We start from the raw sequence: 19,355 nt of genomic DNA, 5'->3' as shown, positions 1-19,355 counted from the left end.
CTGATCTTAGAAGCTAAGAGGAGTTAACTCTGGTTAATGCTTGGATAGTAGACTACCAACAAATACTAGGTGCTTTGAGCTATATTTCAAAGGAAAAAACTAACAAAACCACTCCTGAATACTCCTTGCCTAAGAAAACCCTTTGAAATTCATGAGGTCATCCTATATCGATAAGCACATAGACATTACAGTACGGGCCCTTCCAGGCAGGCCCAATTTCCCAGGATCTGATTCCAGGTTTTCTGCTTAACCCAGATTATCTGACAGCGGGGATTCATATAATCCAGTTAATGCAGAAAACCTGGGATCAGATCTTGGGATATAGGGCCTGTCTGGAAGGGCCCTACATTATCTGTTTTCCATCCTGTGAAAATAAAAACCTGCTTAAAGAGATTAATCCAAATCCTCCTGACAGCTGGGTTATTGAAACGAATAATGTATTGAACCCCACATTTCATAAGCCATTTTCCAGTTCTTTCCTACACTTCCTAGGAACGTTATTCTGAATTTTCTCCTATGGAGATTCTGGCATACAAAGTTTGGAAGAATTGTATTTGATAACATTAACACTGCTTTCTGAAAAAGTAATTCATTGTTCTCATCCACTGGGTGATATTTATAAAGTGACATATTAATCATGAATAATACTTTACTTTTCCGGGTAATTAAATATTACTATTTTAAAATGTTAATTTAGCTATATTACATTATTTAAAACTTAACAACTACAATGAAAGAGAGGTGATGAGTAACAACATTCTCTTTTATAAACAGATACATAGACCTGTCAGTCCCGGGATATGACCCCCCCACCGACCTCAAAGTCTTCTTTTGAAGCGGTTCAAAATGACGAGTGGATGGGGAACATCTGATGGAAGTTTCCTTTTTAAAAAATCACTTTGTTATGTGATGGACTGTATATGTGTACACGCAAATATGTTCACATAAATATAAGCAGATTCACATGTGCGCATATGATGTCCAGTTGATAATGGAGGTATTTTTTTTAAAAAAAACTTCTGTTGGATCTCTATCTTTCCCCAACTGTTAATTCAACCTCTGTTTAAGATTATAATGTGTAAATGAAAGAAGTTCAGATAGTTCAAATTGCTTTCCATTTCTGCTTCCCTTGAACCACCTGTATGTCCATTTGACAGCCTGATCAGCTGTTTTGGGCTTTTTAAAAGCACACGTACACTGAAGCAGTCCACTTAGTGAGGAGGGAAAGAAACCACATATTTTGCATGACTGCAGGGATATACAATCATGCACATTTTTCAGCCAGAATTGTGTTATAAGCATACCTTTTTAACACGTGTTTTCTACCTCTTAACTTGAACCCTCCTGCCCTTTGGACGTTAATCTAGTTTCTTCCCTGTTTTACAGCATGTGTAGAAGGACCCTTTCTCTGTACCATGAGAAGGGAAACTTCCCCAGAACGTAAGTAAGAATGAAGGAATGATCAGAAAAAGTAATTGAAAACTCTATCATTGTAACTGTTTATTTTTTAATACTGATAATATGTAATTCTATTTTAATGTTTGTATACTTTTAGGTTTCAAATTGTATTGTATTCGTTTTACTGTAAGCCATTAGGAGTCTCTTTTTTAGAGGGGACATAGCAGAATACAAAAAAAAATAGGAGAAGTAGCATATTATGGTTTAAGATTAGTAACCGTAACAACAGTTTGACCATGAATGAAAATAAACCCTTAATAACAAAAGTTGCATTGGCACCAATCCATGAATACATTCAAACAGTATGTGACAATAAGAACCAACACAATCAAACTTGCTAAAAATTAACTCTTTAACATATATGTGACACATGGTGGGATGGAGAAAGGCTAGGCTGAGCTAGGTTGTATATGAAAGCAAGCTGCAAACAAACTGTTGTGCTATCATCACAGCTGCATCTGAAATATCAGAACCACATGGATCCTTCTGACCTCAAACACGACCTGATCCCTGGCTGTGAGATATAAAACATTCATTATTTATCCAAATACAGAAAGCTTGCTGGGTGAGCCACATGGGATAGAAAAATCTAAGGTCTAAAAATACTTGGTGTTATCACTTAGAAATCTGAAGAATCTTTCTAACCACTCCACATGTGTGAAGGTGGCTTAAGGCAGATGACCATGACTTCTACAGCATACATGGCAGCAACTTATAATGCAAGAATGGGCTACCAAATTTCAAAAACACTACTTTCTCCAACATGTGAGAAGGTCCTCTAAATGAAGGCCCAATATCAACAATTTTTGTTCTGATTTTATGCCACATAGATGATGTGCAGGGCTTGACGAATGCAAGGCTGGGGTGAAAACTGCTGGAAGAAACATTAACAACCTCAGATATGCAGATAACACCACTTTGATGGCCGAAAGTGAGGAGGAGCTGAGGAGCCTTCTAATCAAGGTGAAAGAAGAAAGCGCAAAAGCTGGGTTGCAGTTAAACTTCACAAAAACCAAGATTATGGGAACAAGAATGATTGACAACTGGGAAATAGAGGGAGAAAACGTGGAGGCTATGACAGCCTTTGTATTTCTAGGTGCAAAGATTACTGTAGACTGCAGCCAGGAAATCAGGAGACGCTTACTTCTTGGGAGAAGAGCAATGTCCAATCTCGATAAAATAGTGAAGAGTAGAGACATCACACTGGCAACAAAGATCCGCATAGTTAAAGCAATAGTATTCCCCATAGTCACCTACAGATGTGAGAGCTGGACCATAGGGAAGGCTGAGCGAAAGAAAATAGATGCTTTTGAACTGTGGTGATGGAGGAAAGTTCTAAGAGTGCCTTGGACTGTGAGAAGATGCAACCAGTCCATACTTCAGGAAATAAAGCCTGACTGCTCATTGGAGGGAAGGATATTAGAGACAAAATTGAAGTACTTTGGCCATATCATGAGGAGACAGGAAAGCTTAGAGAAGACAATTATGCTGGGGAAAATGGAAGGAAAAAGAAAGAGGGGCCGACCAAGGGCAAGATGGATGGCATCCTTGAAGTGACTGGCTTGACTCTGAAGGAGCTGGGGGGGGGGGGGGGGTTGACAGATGACAGAGAGCTCTGGCGTGGGCTGATCCATGAGGTCACGAAGTGTCTAAAACGACTGAACAAATGAACAACAACAAGATAAAACAGAAAGTTCCTAGAATACAAATAGCATTCAAGACATGCAAAATGAATGTATCTTTTCTTTAAAGAACATTAGGATTTTTTTCTTTGCTGTTTCCATTACCTTTGCAAAATGCCATGATGCAGAGATGAGCTGTTCCAGATAACAAGTGGCCTACTTAATCCAGCCTGTTGTCTACTGCCTGTTGTACTATTTTACCATCTAAACTATAGAAGAAGACCATCCATGGTTGATGGGTTGAATATGGGATCAGAGTTTAAAATAAAACTGTTTCCTGTATCCTGATGGGAAAGTACCACTTTCCAACGACACAGTAGGTATCTTTGATGCCAACAGAGAATCAGATCCAAGTTAGTCCCGTGTCTATCCTGTTCAGTGAAAGCCTGCTTAGATAAATAGGGCCCTTGGCCAGCTAGGGTGATCAATTTGTCCCTTCAGAGAAGGCAGAAAGCCAGATGGATACTAATCTGCAGTCATTTTGGAATCTGTTCAAAACTGGATGCCAATTCCCCAGCCAGTTATCCATTCAGTTCCAACCTCTTCTTTATGGAAAAGATTTCCAAGCAGGTGATCCCTTTGTAGTTTCAGGTACTGATTAATGCTCCAGGTCCTAAGTCCCAATTATTCTGGCTTTCAATTGAACACAAGTCAGTTTTTAGAAAGAGATAGAAACTGACAAAAACAACAATATCCAGCCGATCTTGTCAGGTATTCCTGCAAACCTTAATAACTGATATAATGAAGCACAAGAGAAGCACAACACATTTTTCTCTCTTTCAGACCGTGTCCATACTAGCATTCTAATATTTCTTATAGCTGCAGGGACTTGTCCAAGAGGCGAAATGCTATGTTCCCCTTATTCCAAGAGCCAAGCATCTAAGCACCAATAAATATGATACAGTTTGCCAGGACATAAGGAATGGCAATAACATAGAACCCTAACATAAACAGGCCAAACTCCAAAATTGTACAACAGAAGACTGAGCTCTTAGAATAAGGAATGAATTGAGGAATTCTATTATTCATCAAAGGAAAGAGATGCAGATTTATTTTAAAAAACTAATCAAAAGAAAGATCTGATAACAATCTTTAAAACTTCTACTGCCTAATAGGAAAGTTAGCTTCGCAATTTCAGAAGATATCGTTATGGGGCAATTCGGTATGTATGTACATACCAGGCATGCAAAATAAATAAACTCATTTTGGATAGGAAAAAAATAACAGGTCACAAACTCAGCCAAATTCCAAGATAGGTAGAAAACACATACTGTGCCACTTGATTCCATATTTCAATAAATATGCTTAAATGAGTGAGCACAAAAAAACTCTACTTCACAAATACACATGTATCAGGATTCAGTCACAAAGCTACTCCACCATATATGTTTTTCCAGTTCACTCAATGCACAAGACTGTAGTCCTAAGTTCAAATTGTGAAAATAAGGAAATAAAAGTATTGTCAGCCCTCCACATTCGCTGGGGTTTGGGGCACAGGGCACCTATGAATCTTGGAAGACACCATTTTTTTAAATGACTGTTTTCAGCAGACATTGACTGTATAGTGCTAGAAGACCTAATGATTCCAAAACAAAACATATTAACTGAATCTGTTGAACAGTCAAATCCACAAAAGTTAAATCTGCCAACATGGAGGACCAGCTGTAAATGAAATTGAAATTGCAGTGGGAAAAACCTATACAAACCAAATGACTGTGTAATTGAAAAAAACTCAAAAAGCCTATATAGTGGACCTTGTTCTGTATTGATTCTCTAAGAAAACGTGACTCTGGGGGCCCAAAATGTCCTGTCGAAATGTATAAGGGTTAGAATCATAATTCCAGGAACAGAAATGAGTAATAAGACACGATAAAATAAAACATAACTTTTGACTATTCCTCAAAGGCTTACACAAATAAATGTTTTCAGCTTGAGCTGATGCCTACACAATAATGGTAAGAGGATATGGTGGGGGGCACATTACATGGCCTCTATGGAAGAACAAGGGATCCGGCTTTACAACAGACTATGCTATATATAACTCAGGTCTGCAAAATTTATAGCCTGTTAAACTGAATGTACTCCATTGTGATAACATTCTATTTTATTGTATGCCTGGAGCCACCATCAAGGATTTCAAAGCATGAAAATATGTCTGGGAGGCTCAATTTGAACTGGTGGATCACAAATTGTGTAGGCCCAGCACAAACAGCGAGAAAAATTAAGCAGTGGTCTGGATTTTTTAAAATTGCATTTTTAAAGGAAACATCCAAGACAGAACACGAGCAATTTCTGTTGCCTTTACTTTGACAACGTGACAAGGGACAGTCAGGGCACCATCCTTTCCTATTTAACAGCCTGGATCTATGCCTGCACCAACAGTGAACTTTCTCTGCCAATTCATTCATTACAGATGCACATGGAGAGACCAAAGCCATTCACTGTTTGGTTTGGGGAAGCTCCAGATGATAGCTTTAAGAACATGCTGTCCCAAGGCAGCCTTTTGTGGAAAATAAAGTCTTCTTTTTTTCTCATACAAACGCAACATTGACACAAACGTGTGCCTTAATCAGACCATTGTTTCTTCATGCTGTTCAGTCTACTGATGGGGGAGTCCACTTTACCAATTTTATCTGGCCTGCTCCACAAAAACCCACAAGAACAGCTTAATTGGAGAGCTACATTGTCTACAAAAGTGTTCATTCATTTTGATGGAACTCGGAACTACGGAGGAATTATTTCTCAGACTACAGATCCAAGATTCCTCAACCAGGAGACAAGAGTTAACTTCCAAAACGTAATTTTGCCAAGCTATAGTAAAATGGGCTGCCATGACACTTACACCTCATTAGAATGGCAATTGCAGCATCAGTAACTATACTATTTATGGCACTATTACTATAATGCATTTATTGAAATCACATGCTTTGTCCATTTTAGAACAGATGCACTGGCAATCCCAATTAGATACACCCAGTGAATCAGTTCTTAAATAGTGACACAATACTTACGAAAAATCCAATTATGCAATGGTATACCCTAATTGGGATTACACAGGCCCCAAAGCAATGGGATTTAACCAAGTGTTGAGTAACCATTCAGCATTTGATGCAATTATTCTACTCTAGATGAGGACTTCTCTCCATCGTCTTCTCTTCAGGTGGACATGGCAGCACCAACTGCTTCATTTACTAGAACTTAAACCCTAAAACATGTTTGACCCAAATGCATGCAAGGGAAGTCCAACAATCCTAACTATTCTTTAAAAGTTACTCCAGGAACAGTAGACGACTATATTGTAATGTATGCTGCTGTAGAGCATATGGGGGGAAAACTGGCAGGTAGAAAAAGGATTTAGGACTCCTTTCTCCTCTATGACATCTGGGCTTTCAACTGCAATCTCCTCACAGGTTTGAAAACAAAAAGCAAGTAGAGAGATCTAGGGTGATGTAGTAGTTTGAATGCTGTACTTTGGCTCTAGAGATCAGAATTCAAATCACTCCTTGGCCATGTGATGCTGAACAAGTCACACTTTTAGGGGATGGCAAAGACAAAAAACCTTCTGGACAAATATCACGAAGGAAAGCCCACTACAGATTCTTCTTAGCATCACTGTAAGTCAGAATTGACTTGAAGTCACACAATAAGATAGGGGGGAAAGTGACACATACCAGCAACGTGACCCACACTTTTCCCCTTATAAGGCATTAATAAGGAGGTGATGTACACATATAAAGAATAGCAAAAATAAGTATTTACTTCTGCAATAGCTGTCTATTCTCCTGTGGATCTGTTGCAAGTAAAACACCTACGTAAAACAGTAAGATGTCCATGGATGGGTGAGTGGGTGCTATATAAATATTTTAAGAACAGCCATCAGCTGGTAATGCTGAAAGTGTGAAACATTTATGTAACATTCAAGTTTTCTATAATAAACTATAGCATGGTGTAGTGGTTTGAGTACTGCACAATACTCTGGAGACCAGTGTTCAAACCCCAATTTGGTCATAGAAATTCACTCACTCGATATCAGATAAAGACAAAGGCAAGCAAAGGCAAACCCCCCTCTGAACAAATCTTGCCAAGAAAACTCCATGATAGCCTTAAATGGTTGCCATTAACTTGGAAATGAGAACATAGCAGCAGCAACAATGTAATAACTACTAGGTAAAGTTTTCCCCTGACATTAAGTCTAGTCGTGTCAGAATCTGAGGGATGGTGCTCATCTCCATTTCTAAGTTGAAGAGCCAGCATTGTCCATAGATGTCTCCTAGGTCATGTGGCCTGCATGACTGCATGGAGCACTGTTAACTTCCATAGAAATGGTACCTATTGATCTACTCATAGAATCATAGAATCATAGAATCATAGAATCAAAGAGTTGGAAGAGACCTCATGGGCCATCCAGTCCAACCCCCTGCCAAGAAGCAGGAATATTGCATTCAAATCACCCCTGACAGATGGCCATCCAGCCTCTGTTTAAAAGATTCCAAAGAAGGAGCCTCCACCACACTCCGGGGCAGAGAGTTCCACTGCTGAACGGCTCTCACAGTCAGGAAGTTCTTCCTCATGTTCAGATGGAATCTCCTCTCCTGTAGTTTGAAGCCATTGTTCCGCGTCCTAGTCTCCAAGGAAGCAGAAAACAAGCTTGCTCCCTCCTCCCTGTGGCTTCCTCTCACATATTTATACATGGCTATCATATCTCCTCTCAGCCTTCTCTTCTTCAGGCTAAACATGCCCAGTTCCCTAAGCCGCTCCTCATAGGGCTTGTTCTCCAGACCCTTGATCATTTTAGTCGCCCTCCTCTGGACACATTCCAGCTTGTCAATATCTCTCTTGAATTGTGGCGCCCAGAATTGGACACAATATTCCAGGTGTGGTCTAACCAAAGCAGAATAGAGGGGTAGCATTACCTCCTTAGATCTAGACACTATGCTCCTCTTGATGCAGGCCAAAATCCCATTGGCTTTTTTTGCCGCCACATCACATTGTTGGCTCATGTTTAACTTGTTGTCCACGAGGACTCCAAGATCTTTTTCACACGTACTGCTCTCGAGCCAGGCGTCACCCATTCTGTATCTTTGCATTTCGTTTTTTCTGCCAAAGTGGAGTATCTTGCATTTGTCACTGTTGAACTTCATTTTGTTAGTTTTGGCCCATCTCTCTAATCTGTCAAGATCGTTTTGAATTCTGCTCCTGTCCTCTGGACTATTGGCTATCCCTCCCAATTTGGTGTCGTCTGCAAACTTGATGATCATGCCTTCTAGCCCTTCATCTAAGTCATTAATAAAGATGTTGAACAGGACCGGGCCCAGGACGGAACCCTGCGGCACTCCACTTGTCACTTCTTTCCAAGATGAAGAGGAAGCATTAGTGAGCACTCTCTGTGTTCGTCCACTTAACCAATTCCAGATCCACCTCACCGTAGTTTTGCCTAGCCCACATTGGACTAGTTTCCTTGCCAGAAGGTCATGGGGGACCTTGTCGAAGGCCTTACTGAAATCCAGGTACGCTACATCCACGGCATTCCCTGCATCTACCCAGCTTGTAGCTCTATCGAAGAAAGAGATCAGATTAGTCTGACATGACTTGTTTTTGATAAATCCATGTTGACTATTAGCGATGACTGCATTTGTTTCTAAGTGTTTGCAGACCACTTCCTTAACAATCTTTTCCAGAATCTTGCCCGGTATCGACGTGAGGCTGACCGGACGGTAGTTGTTTGGGTCATCCTTTTTTCCCTTCTTGAAGATTGGGACCACATTGGCCCTCCTCCAATCTGCTGGAACTTCTCCCGTTCTCCAAGAACTCTCAAAGATGGTTGCCAATGGTTCCGAAATGACTTCCGCTAGTTCCTTCAATACTCATATTTGCATGTTTTCGAACTGTTGGGTTGGCAGAAGTTGGGCCTAACAGCAGGAGGTGAGCCCACTCCCCGGATTCAAACCGCCAGCCTTTCAGTAAGCAGTTCAGCATCTCAGCAGTTTAATCTGCTGTGCCACCAGCTGGCCCTCCTCCACCAGCATAGCCTAACTATGGAACTTAACACACTCAATGTGGAAAAACCACTTTCCTGTAGGCAATCCATGACTTTTGAGTACTGGATAAATACTGGATACAGATAGACTATGTCACACTCCAATCCGTACGAAATAAAATAATGCACCCTGACTCATCGCACAGCAGACAAATTACTCTTCCCTACCTGTAGGATGTAAGCCTACAAAATTTTCTTCCCTTTGGGGAGGGGGGTGCAAATCTTGTGGGACACTACAGAATCCAACTCCTATTCAAACAACATTCTCATGAGCAGTTCCAATTTCCCTCTCATCCATTAGCGCTTAAAAAAGCATTTTTTAAAGGACCTTCTGGATCCTGAATAACAGGGCACCCTTACGTATCTAAGAAAACCCGAGAATGTGTTAAAGGTATGCCAACTATGGAGTGAAAGTATGAAGGAAACAGGAACATGCTTTCATTCCCAAAGACATACCAGAAAAACTTTAACCAATGACATAAAGTAAAAAAGAAGTTAAATAGAAGATAAAAATGGCTTCACCCTGTGTTTTAGAAAAACTTTCTCCAGACAATGTTATAGGAAAACTTTCTCCAGACAATAAAAGAAATTATCTCCACTGACTGATTTTAATGGAGATCTCTCAGGGTCCTTCCATGCAGTCATATAACACAGAATATCAAGGCAGAAAATCTTACAATATCTCCAGTTCAAAGCAGAAAATGTGGGGTTTTATTCAGCTGTGAGGAAGGGACCTGAGAGGACAGGACTATCCTGTGAAGGCACTTTAAAAACCCTGCTAAGCACTTCAGCAAAAGGGCATTACAAAAGTTGTCCCCCATCCTCACAACGAAGTTAGGGAAAGATTCTGTACAGCAGTGTTGAATATCCTGTCTATAATAATGACAAAACATCTGAGAAGTATACTAAAACAAACTATGGCTGGTATGTAATAACCTTGCAGCATCCAGTTCAAAAATACCTTCATGACCTTGCAAAGCATATTGGCCAATCAAATGGAAGCTGCCACCTACCAGCCTTCAGGTTGCCCCCCACAACCCCCCCCCCCCTCACAAAGGTAGCTGAATCAAAGGACACCTGAAAGAACTGGTAAAGAAACAGATCTATGCTCCCTTACACTGGCACCAGATATATACTTACAATCGGTGCCTCTGACAGTCACATCAGAGTTTGCAAGTCTCAGGAGCAAGAGATAATCGATAACATCCAGTTATTTTTCATGACAGTGCTTTCAGAAAGCAATAGTAAGACAATCATGGGCTGGAGGAAAGAGATCTTGAAACCCGACAGCAAGACCAGACAGCAAGACCAGACAACCGTTCCTTTCCACAGAGAGCAACAATGTCACATCTCAATGGAAAGCACAGCAAAATCTAACTTTCTACCCACATCTATGGCAGACACCCTCAGAGGTTGTGAAGTCTGTTAGAAACTAAGCAAGAGAGGTTTACAGATCTGTGGAAGGTCAGGGTAGGTGAAAGAACTCTTGTCTGTTGGAGACAAGTGTGAATGTTGCAATTAATCACCTTGATTAGATTGCAAAGCCTTGCAGATTCAAAGACTTGCTGCTTCCTGCCTGGGGAAATCCTTTGTTGGGAGGTGTTAGCAGGCCCTGATTGTTACATGACTGGAATACCCCTGTTTTGTTTTGTTTTTTACAGTTGCTCTTTATTTACTGTCCCGTTTTTAGAGATTTTTAATACTGGTAGCCAGATTTTGTTCATTTTCATGGTTTCTTCCTTTCTGTTGAAATTGTCCACATGGATTTCAATGGCTTCTCTGTGTAGCCTGGAATGGTGGTTGTTAGAGTAATCCAGCATTTCTGTGCTCTCAAATAATATGCTGTGCCCAGGTTGGTTCATCAGGTGCTCTGCTATGGCTGACTTCTCTGGCTGAATGAGACTGCAGTGCCTTTCATGTTCCTTGATTCGTGTTTGGGCAATACTGCGTTTAGTGGTCCCTATGTAGACTTGTCCACAGCTGCATAGTATACGGTAGAGTCCTGCAGAGGAGAGAGGATCCTGCTTGTCCTTTGCTGAACATAGCATTTGTTGGATTCTCTTAGTGCAGTGTTTCTCAACCTGGGGGTCAGGACCCCTAGGACGGTCGCGAGGGGGGTGTCAAACGGGTTGCCAAAGACCATTAGAAAACACAGTATTTTCTGTTGGTCATGGGGGTTCTGTGTGGGAAGTTTGGCCCAATTCTGTCATTGGTGGGGTTCAGAATGATCTTTGATTGTAGGTGAACTATCAATCCCAGCAACTACAGCTCCCAAATGTCAAGGTCTATTTTCCCCAAACTCCACTAGTGTTCACATTTGGGCATATTGAGTGTTAGTGCCAAGTTTGGTCCAGATCCATCGTTGTTTGAGTCCACAGTGCTCTCTGGATATAGGTGAACTACAACTGCAAAACTCAAGGTCAATGTCCACCAAACCCTTCCAATATATTCTCTTGGTCATGAGAGTTCTGTGTGCCAAGATTGGTTCAATTCCATCACTGGTGGAGCTCGGAATGCTTGTTGATTGTAAGCTAACTATAAATCCCTGCAACTAAAACTCCCAAATGACAAAATCAATCCCTCCCCAACCTGACCAGCATCCAAATTTGGGCTTATTGGGTATTTGTGCCAAATTTGGTCCAGTGAATGAAAATACACCCTACATATCAGATATTTACATGTCAATTCATAACAGTAGCAAAATTACAGTTATGAAGTAGCAACGAAAATAATGTTATGGTGGGGGTGGGTCACTACAACATGAGGAATTGTATCAATGGGTCGCGGCATTAGGAAGGTTGAGAATCACTGTCTTAGTGGGTCTGTAGATCGTTTGTAGGTTGCGTTTCTTCATCTGCTTCCCTATGCGGTCAGTGGTTCCCTTGATATCTAGTAAGAACCCTTTTCCTCTGGGTGGATCAATGTCTTCGCTCTCGTGGCTTGTTCTTGGCCTTGCAGCTCTTCTGATGTCTGTGGTAGAGTATCCATTGGTCTGGAGAGCCTAGTTTCAGCTAACACCTCCCAAAAAGGGATCCCCCAGGCAGGAATCAGACAGGCTTTGAATGGTAATCAAGATGATTAATAGGAACATCCATACTTCTCTCTCCAATGCCAGAAATACAGCTTAATGGTGTAGCATTAGAAAATGTTGATCATTTCCGCTACCTTGGCAGCCACCTCTCCACAAAAGTCAACACTGACACTGAACTACACCGCCTGAGCTCTATGAGTGCAGCTTTTTTCCGAATGAAGCAGAGAGTGTTTGAGGACTGGGACATCCGTAGGGATACCAAGGTGTTTGTTTATAAAGCTATTGTCCTCCCAACCCTGCTATATGCCTTAGAGACGTGGACAGTCTACAGATGTCATATACAACTCCTGGAACGATTCCATCAGCGCTGCCTCTGGAAAATCCTGCAAATCTCTTGGGAAGACAAGCGGACAAATGTCAGCGTGCTGAAAGAAGCAAAGACCACCAGCATTGAAGCAATGGTCCTCCGCCATCAACTCCACTGGACTGGCCACGTTGTCCGGATGCCCTACCATTGTCTCCCAAAGCAGTTGCTCTACTCCGAACTCAAGAACGGAAAACGGAATGTTGGTGGACAAGAAAAGAGATTTAAAGATGGGCTCAAAGCCAACCTTAAAAACTCTGGCATAGACACTGAGAACTGGGAAGCCCTGGCCCTTGACCACTCCAGCTGGAGGGCAGCTGTGGCCAGCAGTGCTGTAGAATTTGAAGAGACACAAATGGGGGGCCAAAGGGAGATATGTGCCAAGAGGAAGGTATGTCAAGACAACCCCGACCAGAACCGCCTTCCACCTGGAAACAAATGAATCATAGAATCAAAGAGTTGGAAGAGACCTCATGGGCCATCCAGTCCAACCCCCTGCCAAGAAGGGGGAATATTGCATTCAAATCACCCCTGACAGATGGCCATCCAGCCTCTGTTTAAAAGCTTCCAAAGAAGGAGCCTCCACCACACTCCATGGCAGAGAGTTCCACTGCTGAACGGCTCTCACATTCAGAAAGTTCTTCCTAATTTATTTATTATTTATTTACTTACTTTATTTGTATACCGCTCTTCTCAGCCCTTAAGCGACTCAGAGCGGTTAACAACACAGTTTCACGGTACAAAATCATTGGACATTTAAAGCAAAAGTAAACAATTAATTAAACAGCAAACATCAACATCAATTTCAATATAACAAATCCATCACGTCTCATCGATAGAATCAGAATCCAGCCTCATTATCCTTATTCCGTGTTCCAATAATCGATTGCACTGCCTAGTCAAATGCCTGTTCGAAAAGCCAGGTCTTCAATTTCCTCCGGAATACCAACAGGGAGGGGACCGATCTGATCTCTGTAGGGAGGGTGTTCCACAGCCGAGGGGCCACCACTGTGAAGGCCCTGTCTCTCGTCCCCGCCAGGCGCACTTGTGAAGCTGGCGGGATCGAGAGAAGGGCCTCCCCAGACGATCTTAATGTCCTAACTGGTTCATAGAAGGGGATGCATTCGGACAGGTAGGTCGGGCCAAAACCGTTTAGGGCTTTAAAGGCTAAAGCCAGCACTGATGGAATTTTCTTTCTTGTAGTTTGAAGCCATTGTTCCTTGTCCTAATCTCCATGGAAGCAGTAAACAAGCTTGCTCCCTCCTCCCTGTGGCTTCCTCTCACATGCCCTCGCTGCGGGAGAACATGCAGGTCAAGAATAGGGCTCCACTGTCACCTATGGACTCACCTGATCCTGGAAGACTATCCTACTCTGACAACGAGGGGTCACCTAAGTCAGTCAGCCTATATATGGCTCACTTGCCTAGTTTCAACAGACCTCACAACCTCTGAGGTGGCCTGCCATAGATGTTGGCGAAACGTCAGGAGAGAATGCTTCTGGAACATAACCAATACAGCTAGGAAACTCACAACAACCTAGGGGTCTCACCAAGGCGAGGAGGGTCCAAGGAGGCTTCTTTCCCAAGGAAAACCCAGAGCGCAGGCCCACGCAAGCCCCCCTTTGCCTTAATCATGGAGGAAAGGAAGAAGAAGAAGAAGGGGATTAGGAGAAGCCTTAGCAACGAGCTGCGTGGGAAGGAGGAGGAGGAAGGGGAGGCCCAAAAGGCTGGGGGGGAGGAGGGGGGAGAACAAAGAAAACCAGGCGCCTGAGGGGGAGCTGGGTGAGGGAAACAAACAGAGGGCCCTTACCCGGCGCGGAATTCGGACCAAACTTTCATTCACGCGAGCGCCCTGCTGCGACGGCACAGCGGCCTTGTCCTCCTCTTGCTCTTCTTCTTCCTCTTCTTCTCCTCCTCCTGTTCTTCCCGCAGCGCTGGGGCGCCTCACGCTGCTCGCCCGCCGAAGAGAAGGAGGAGGAGGCGGAGGCGGAGGAGGCAGAGGCGAAGGCAGCAGGTGCCCGCCCGCCTGGCCTGGCCTCGCCTGGCTTGGCCTGGCCTCTCTCCCCGCGCATGCGCAGACTCACGCTTCCCTCAACAGGCGCGGAGGGAGGGAGGCAGGGAGGGACGGAGGGAGGCAGGGAGGGAGCCGCCCCTGGCCAAGGAAGGAGGCGCGCTCTGGGATTGGCGCCAAACTCAATCCATCAAACGTCAGGCCCGCCCCGCTCCTGCTCCCCTCGCAGCCCTGAGTGCGCCCAGGCCCCTCAAAACCTAGGCAAGCACTCCCCGGGTTACAGACGCCCGGCTCACCAACGACTCCTAGTTAAGAAGTCGTTTCTGAAGGACTTCGTGTATGTTTTTCTATTCTGTTCCAAAGAATTATAGAATTGATCCCTAAATGTATTTCTTTTTTTTAAAAAAAATAATCTTTATTGAGAATTTTCCTTAAAAACAGAATCATGTGTGTGTGTGTATGTATATATGTGTGTGTATGTTTATCTATCTATATATCCTCTTTAGATGGAAAAAAGAAACAAATGGGGCGGGGGAGAAGGGAGAGAAAAAGGGGAAAAAACAGGCAAGGAGGGGGAACAAGGGAAAAAGGGAAAAGAAAGAAAAAGTGTGTGTGTGTGTGTGTGTGTGTGTGTGTATATATATATATATATAGGTAAAGGTTTTTCCCTTACATTAGGTCCAGTCCTGTCGGACTCTGGGGTGTGGTGCTCATCTCCATTTCTAAGCCAAAGAGCCGGCGTTGTCCATAGACACCTCCAAAAGTGTGTGTGTAGGTAAAGGTAAAGGTTTTCCACTTACATTAAGTCCAGTCCTGTCGGACTCTGATGTGTGGTGCCGAAGAGCACCATTTCTAAGCCGAAGAGCCAGCGTTGTCCGTAGACACCTCCAAGGTCATGTGGCCGGCATGACTGCATGGAGCGCCGTTACCTTCCCGCCGGTATTGATCTACTTACATTTGCATGTTTTCAAACTGCTAGGTTGGCAGAAGCTAGGGCTGACAGCGGAAGCTCACGCCGCTCCCCGGAATCAAACCTGCGACCTTTCAATCAACAAGCTCAGCAGCTCAGTGTTTTAACACACTGCGCCACCGGGAGCTCTGTATGTATTATATATATATATATATATATACATAATCTTTAGATGGAAAAAAGAAACAAATGGGGGAGAGGGAGAGAAGAAAGGAAAAAACAGGCAAGGAGGGGGAACAAGGGAAAAAAGATATATATTGTAAAGTAGATAAGGGGGTCTCTTATCGCACGTGACAGGGGGGAACCTTTCTTTTCAATCCCACCGCTGCCACCACAAGGGAATTACAAGTGATGTGAGAGAACGGTGTGTATGTAATGGTAGGTTAGCTGCCACCACCCCAAATTATTGTTTGAGGAATTGTCTTGTTGTTGTACTTGAGGTAAAATGTCCCTATACACCGGTTCTTCCTTTTGGCTCCCTTTCTGGTGACTGAACTGTAGAGATGTAGAGGCTTACTGGATCTAACCTTATATGAATAAAACAAGGCTGAAGCAGATTAACGGTAAACTAGAGAACAGGTTTATTGAAGTATTTGAAGCAAACAACTCATTACTGAGAGATACAACGCATAGTTTGTTTCTGAGGCACAGACTGATTAAACAAATGGTTTCTTTAGAAGGAGTAATTTTTCCTTAACATGAGCTACTTTCCTCACACTATCCAGTAACATGTAACAGTGTGTTTCTTGGACCAGCCGTCCTGGCAGCCTACCAGAGTATCTAGGTTTCCACTAGTCTTCTCTGACCTTTAGGGAAATAAACCCACTTGTATTCTATCCTAATACAAGTAAACAAGCCTTCACTTTGACCACCCTAGTCAAACTACACAGAAGCACTTGCTCTTTAATTATTCCCCTAACAGTCTAATTCCTAGCTCACTCAGAAACTCTCTTCTCCCTGTCTGAAATCCTAATCCTTTCTCTGCTAGATCAAATCCTCTCTCCGATCAAATCATTCTTCTCCCCTCCTGTCAGAAATGACAGCCTTTTACACTCTCCTTCAACTCCTTCCCTTAGGTCTAAACCAATCAGAAGTTGGCTGATTCCTCCCCTTGCCTCTCTGCCTTTACCAACATGGAGGCCGACTCACTGACTCCCAGGCTGTGGCCTAGCAAGCAAAGGTATGAGTTCATTACGTGTGTGTGTGTGTGTGTGTAAAGGTTTTCCCCTGACATTAAGTCCAGTCATGTCCGACTCTAGGGTGTGGTGCTCATCTCCATTTCTAAGCCAAAGAGCCGGTGTTGTCCATAGACACCTCCAAGGTCATGTGGCCAGCATGACTGCATGGAGCACCGTTACCTTCCCGCCAGAGCAGTACCTATTGATCTACTCACATTTGCATGTTTTCAAACTGCTAGGTTGGCAGAAGCTGGGGCTAACAGCAGGTGCTCACGCCACTCCCCGGATTTGAACCTGCAACCTTTCGGTTAAGAAGTTCAGCAGCTCAGTGCTTTAACCCACTGCGCCACCGGGGGGGCTCCCGAATCTATTTTGTCTCCCATGCTTTTCAACATCTACATGAAACCACTGGGAGAGGTCATCCAGAGTTTTGGAGTTGGGTGCCATCTCTATGCAGATGACACACAACTCTACTACTCCTTTCCACCTAACTCCAAGGAAGCCCCTTGGGTGCTGGACGAGTACCTGGCCGCTGTGGCTGTCTGGATGAGAAGGAACAAGCTGAGGATCAATCCCGACAAGACAGAGGCCCTCCTGGTCGATTGTAAACCAGATCGGGGTATAGGGTGGCAACCTGTGCTGGACGGGGTTACGCTCCCCTTGAAATCGCAGGTCTGCAGTCTGGGTGTCCTCCTGGACTCATCTCTGATGCTTGAATCTCAGGCATCAGTGGTGGCCGGGAGGGCCTTTGCACAATTAAGACTTGTGTGCCAACTGCGACCGTACCTCGTGAAGGCGGATCTGGCCAGGGTGGTCCATGCCTTAGTCACCTCCAGATTGGACTACTGTAATGCACTCTACGTGGGGCTGCCTTTGAAAACGGCCCGGAAATTCCAATTGGTCCAGCGGGCGGCGGCCAGGTTACTAACTGGTGCTCCTTACAGGGAGCGGTCAACCCTCCTGTTCAAGGAGCTCCACTGGCTGCCATTCATCTTCCGGTCCCAATTCAAGGTGCAGGTTCTTACCTACAAAGCCCTGAATGGTTTGGGCCCCGTCTACCTGCGTGACCACATTTCTGTATATGAACCCACACGATCTCTTCGATCATCTGGAGAGGCCCTGCTCACGCTTCTTTCGCAGGCGCGATTGGTGGGGATGACGGAGAGGGCCTTCTCGGTGGTGGCCCCTCGACTCTGGAGCTCACTTCCAATAGACATCAGATATGCCCCAACTCTGGCAGTATTTAGAAGGAGCTTGAAAACGTGGTTGTTCCAGTGTGCCTTCCCAGAATAAGGAAAACTCTCAGCATTATGTCCTCAAAATGCACTTTACTACTGCCTTAGGATTGACTTCACGCCCTCATTCTCTGGGATCACCTCAGAATCACAATAAATCAGAAAACTGTTAATCAGATCATCTGCTGACAGAGCTGCTGAGATTGGACAGTTTAAGACCCTCATTTGCAATTAGTTCTTTCTCCTGTCTGTCCAAAATATCTTTATTTATATTATGCTTAAGAAATGTAGGGATGGGTGATGTTCAATGTGCCTTTTCTGTTTGCTAAGAAAAGACAATGTGGATGACACAATACAGGCATTCCTCAGGTTATGAACAATATGGGTTCTTAAATTGCATTTATATGTAAGTTGGAACAGGTACATTTTCTAAGTGTTACTAGTTTTGGATAGCATAGGGAAGTGTTAACACTCCCGTATCGTATTGCTTGTTTTGTTATCCCTGTGACATTTGGATTTTGAAAATTTTGGGTTGTCGTGGAAACAAGGATTGGTGATCAAGCTTCAGCAGATATACCTTTTCTCCATGATGACTCTTACAGAAGTGAATTTCCCTTCCTAGCAATAGATTTCCTCTCACTTCCTGTTGCCTCATCCTCGTTCTTAACTAGGAGTCGGATATAATTCGGAGACTGCCTGTATGTTGATCTGTAATGCCCCATGTTGAGCATGAAGATGATAGGCATGTAGGTAAGACAGTGGTGCTGACCTATAGGATTTTACAAAATCCAGCTGTGCTTTGCCAAGGAAGGCATCGAGTGCTCCAGGTGTTTTGTGGTCCTTTTTTTGCAAACATTTTCGCTTGCTCATAAAAAAAGCAACAGAAGCGTATGACACACGCATTCCTTTTCTTCCTCCTCTAATGTGGAAAATGAAATGATGCATAAGGTAACGTCTGTTTGCCTACTCAGCTTTGAAAAAGCTAGCTAACCTAGTTTCCTAAGCAACGCTTTTGCAGCGTAATCTGCATTAGCCCCAAATTCTGCTGTTTATTCAAAGAGTGATTCAAGTATCAATACATTTCTTATGCTGCCCTTAGTATTAAGCATGACATAATATGCACAAAGAGGGTTTGATCACTAAGAGCTGGTTGATTTCAAGCCTGTGTGCAAACAATGTTTTTAACATTTGAACCACTTACAATGCATCTACACTGTAGAATTATTGCAGTTTGACACTTTTTTGTGTGTGTCAGGAGCGACTTGAACAACTGCAAGTCGCTTATGGTGTGAGAGAATTGGCCGACTGCAAGAACATTACCCAGGGGACGCCCGGATGTTTGATGTTTTACCATCCTTGTGGGAGGCTTCTCTCATGTCCCCCCATAGGG

The 19,355-nt window shown here is 43.5% G+C and overlaps 1 protein-coding gene across 2 annotated transcripts in view; it reads right to left on the bottom strand.

Annotated features, from left to right (window-relative positions):
• The window catches only part of GRAMD4 (GRAM domain containing 4), a 98,242-nt gene extending 83,589 nt beyond the window's left edge, over positions 1 to 14,653 (bottom strand). The window contains exon 1 of one of the 2 annotated variants that reach the window (XM_060777814.2): positions 14,382 to 14,653. In XM_060777814.2, the coding sequence (XP_060633797.1) occupies positions 14,382 to 14,410 (29 nt within the window). In that variant the 5' untranslated portion in view covers positions 14,411 to 14,653. The remainder of the gene's footprint in view (positions 1 to 14,381) is intronic. The other variant, XM_060777815.2, reaches the window with a different exon arrangement.
• Positions 14,654 to 19,355: the final 4,702 nt, after the last annotated feature.

Source organism: Anolis sagrei, chromosome 5 (genome assembly GCF_037176765.1).
Source record: "Anolis sagrei isolate rAnoSag1 chromosome 5, rAnoSag1.mat, whole genome shotgun sequence".
Lineage (NCBI taxonomy): Eukaryota > Metazoa > Chordata > Lepidosauria > Squamata > Dactyloidae > Anolis > Anolis sagrei.
Note: the sequence above shows the minus strand (reverse complement) of the source record. Positions and strands in the feature narration are given on the sequence as shown.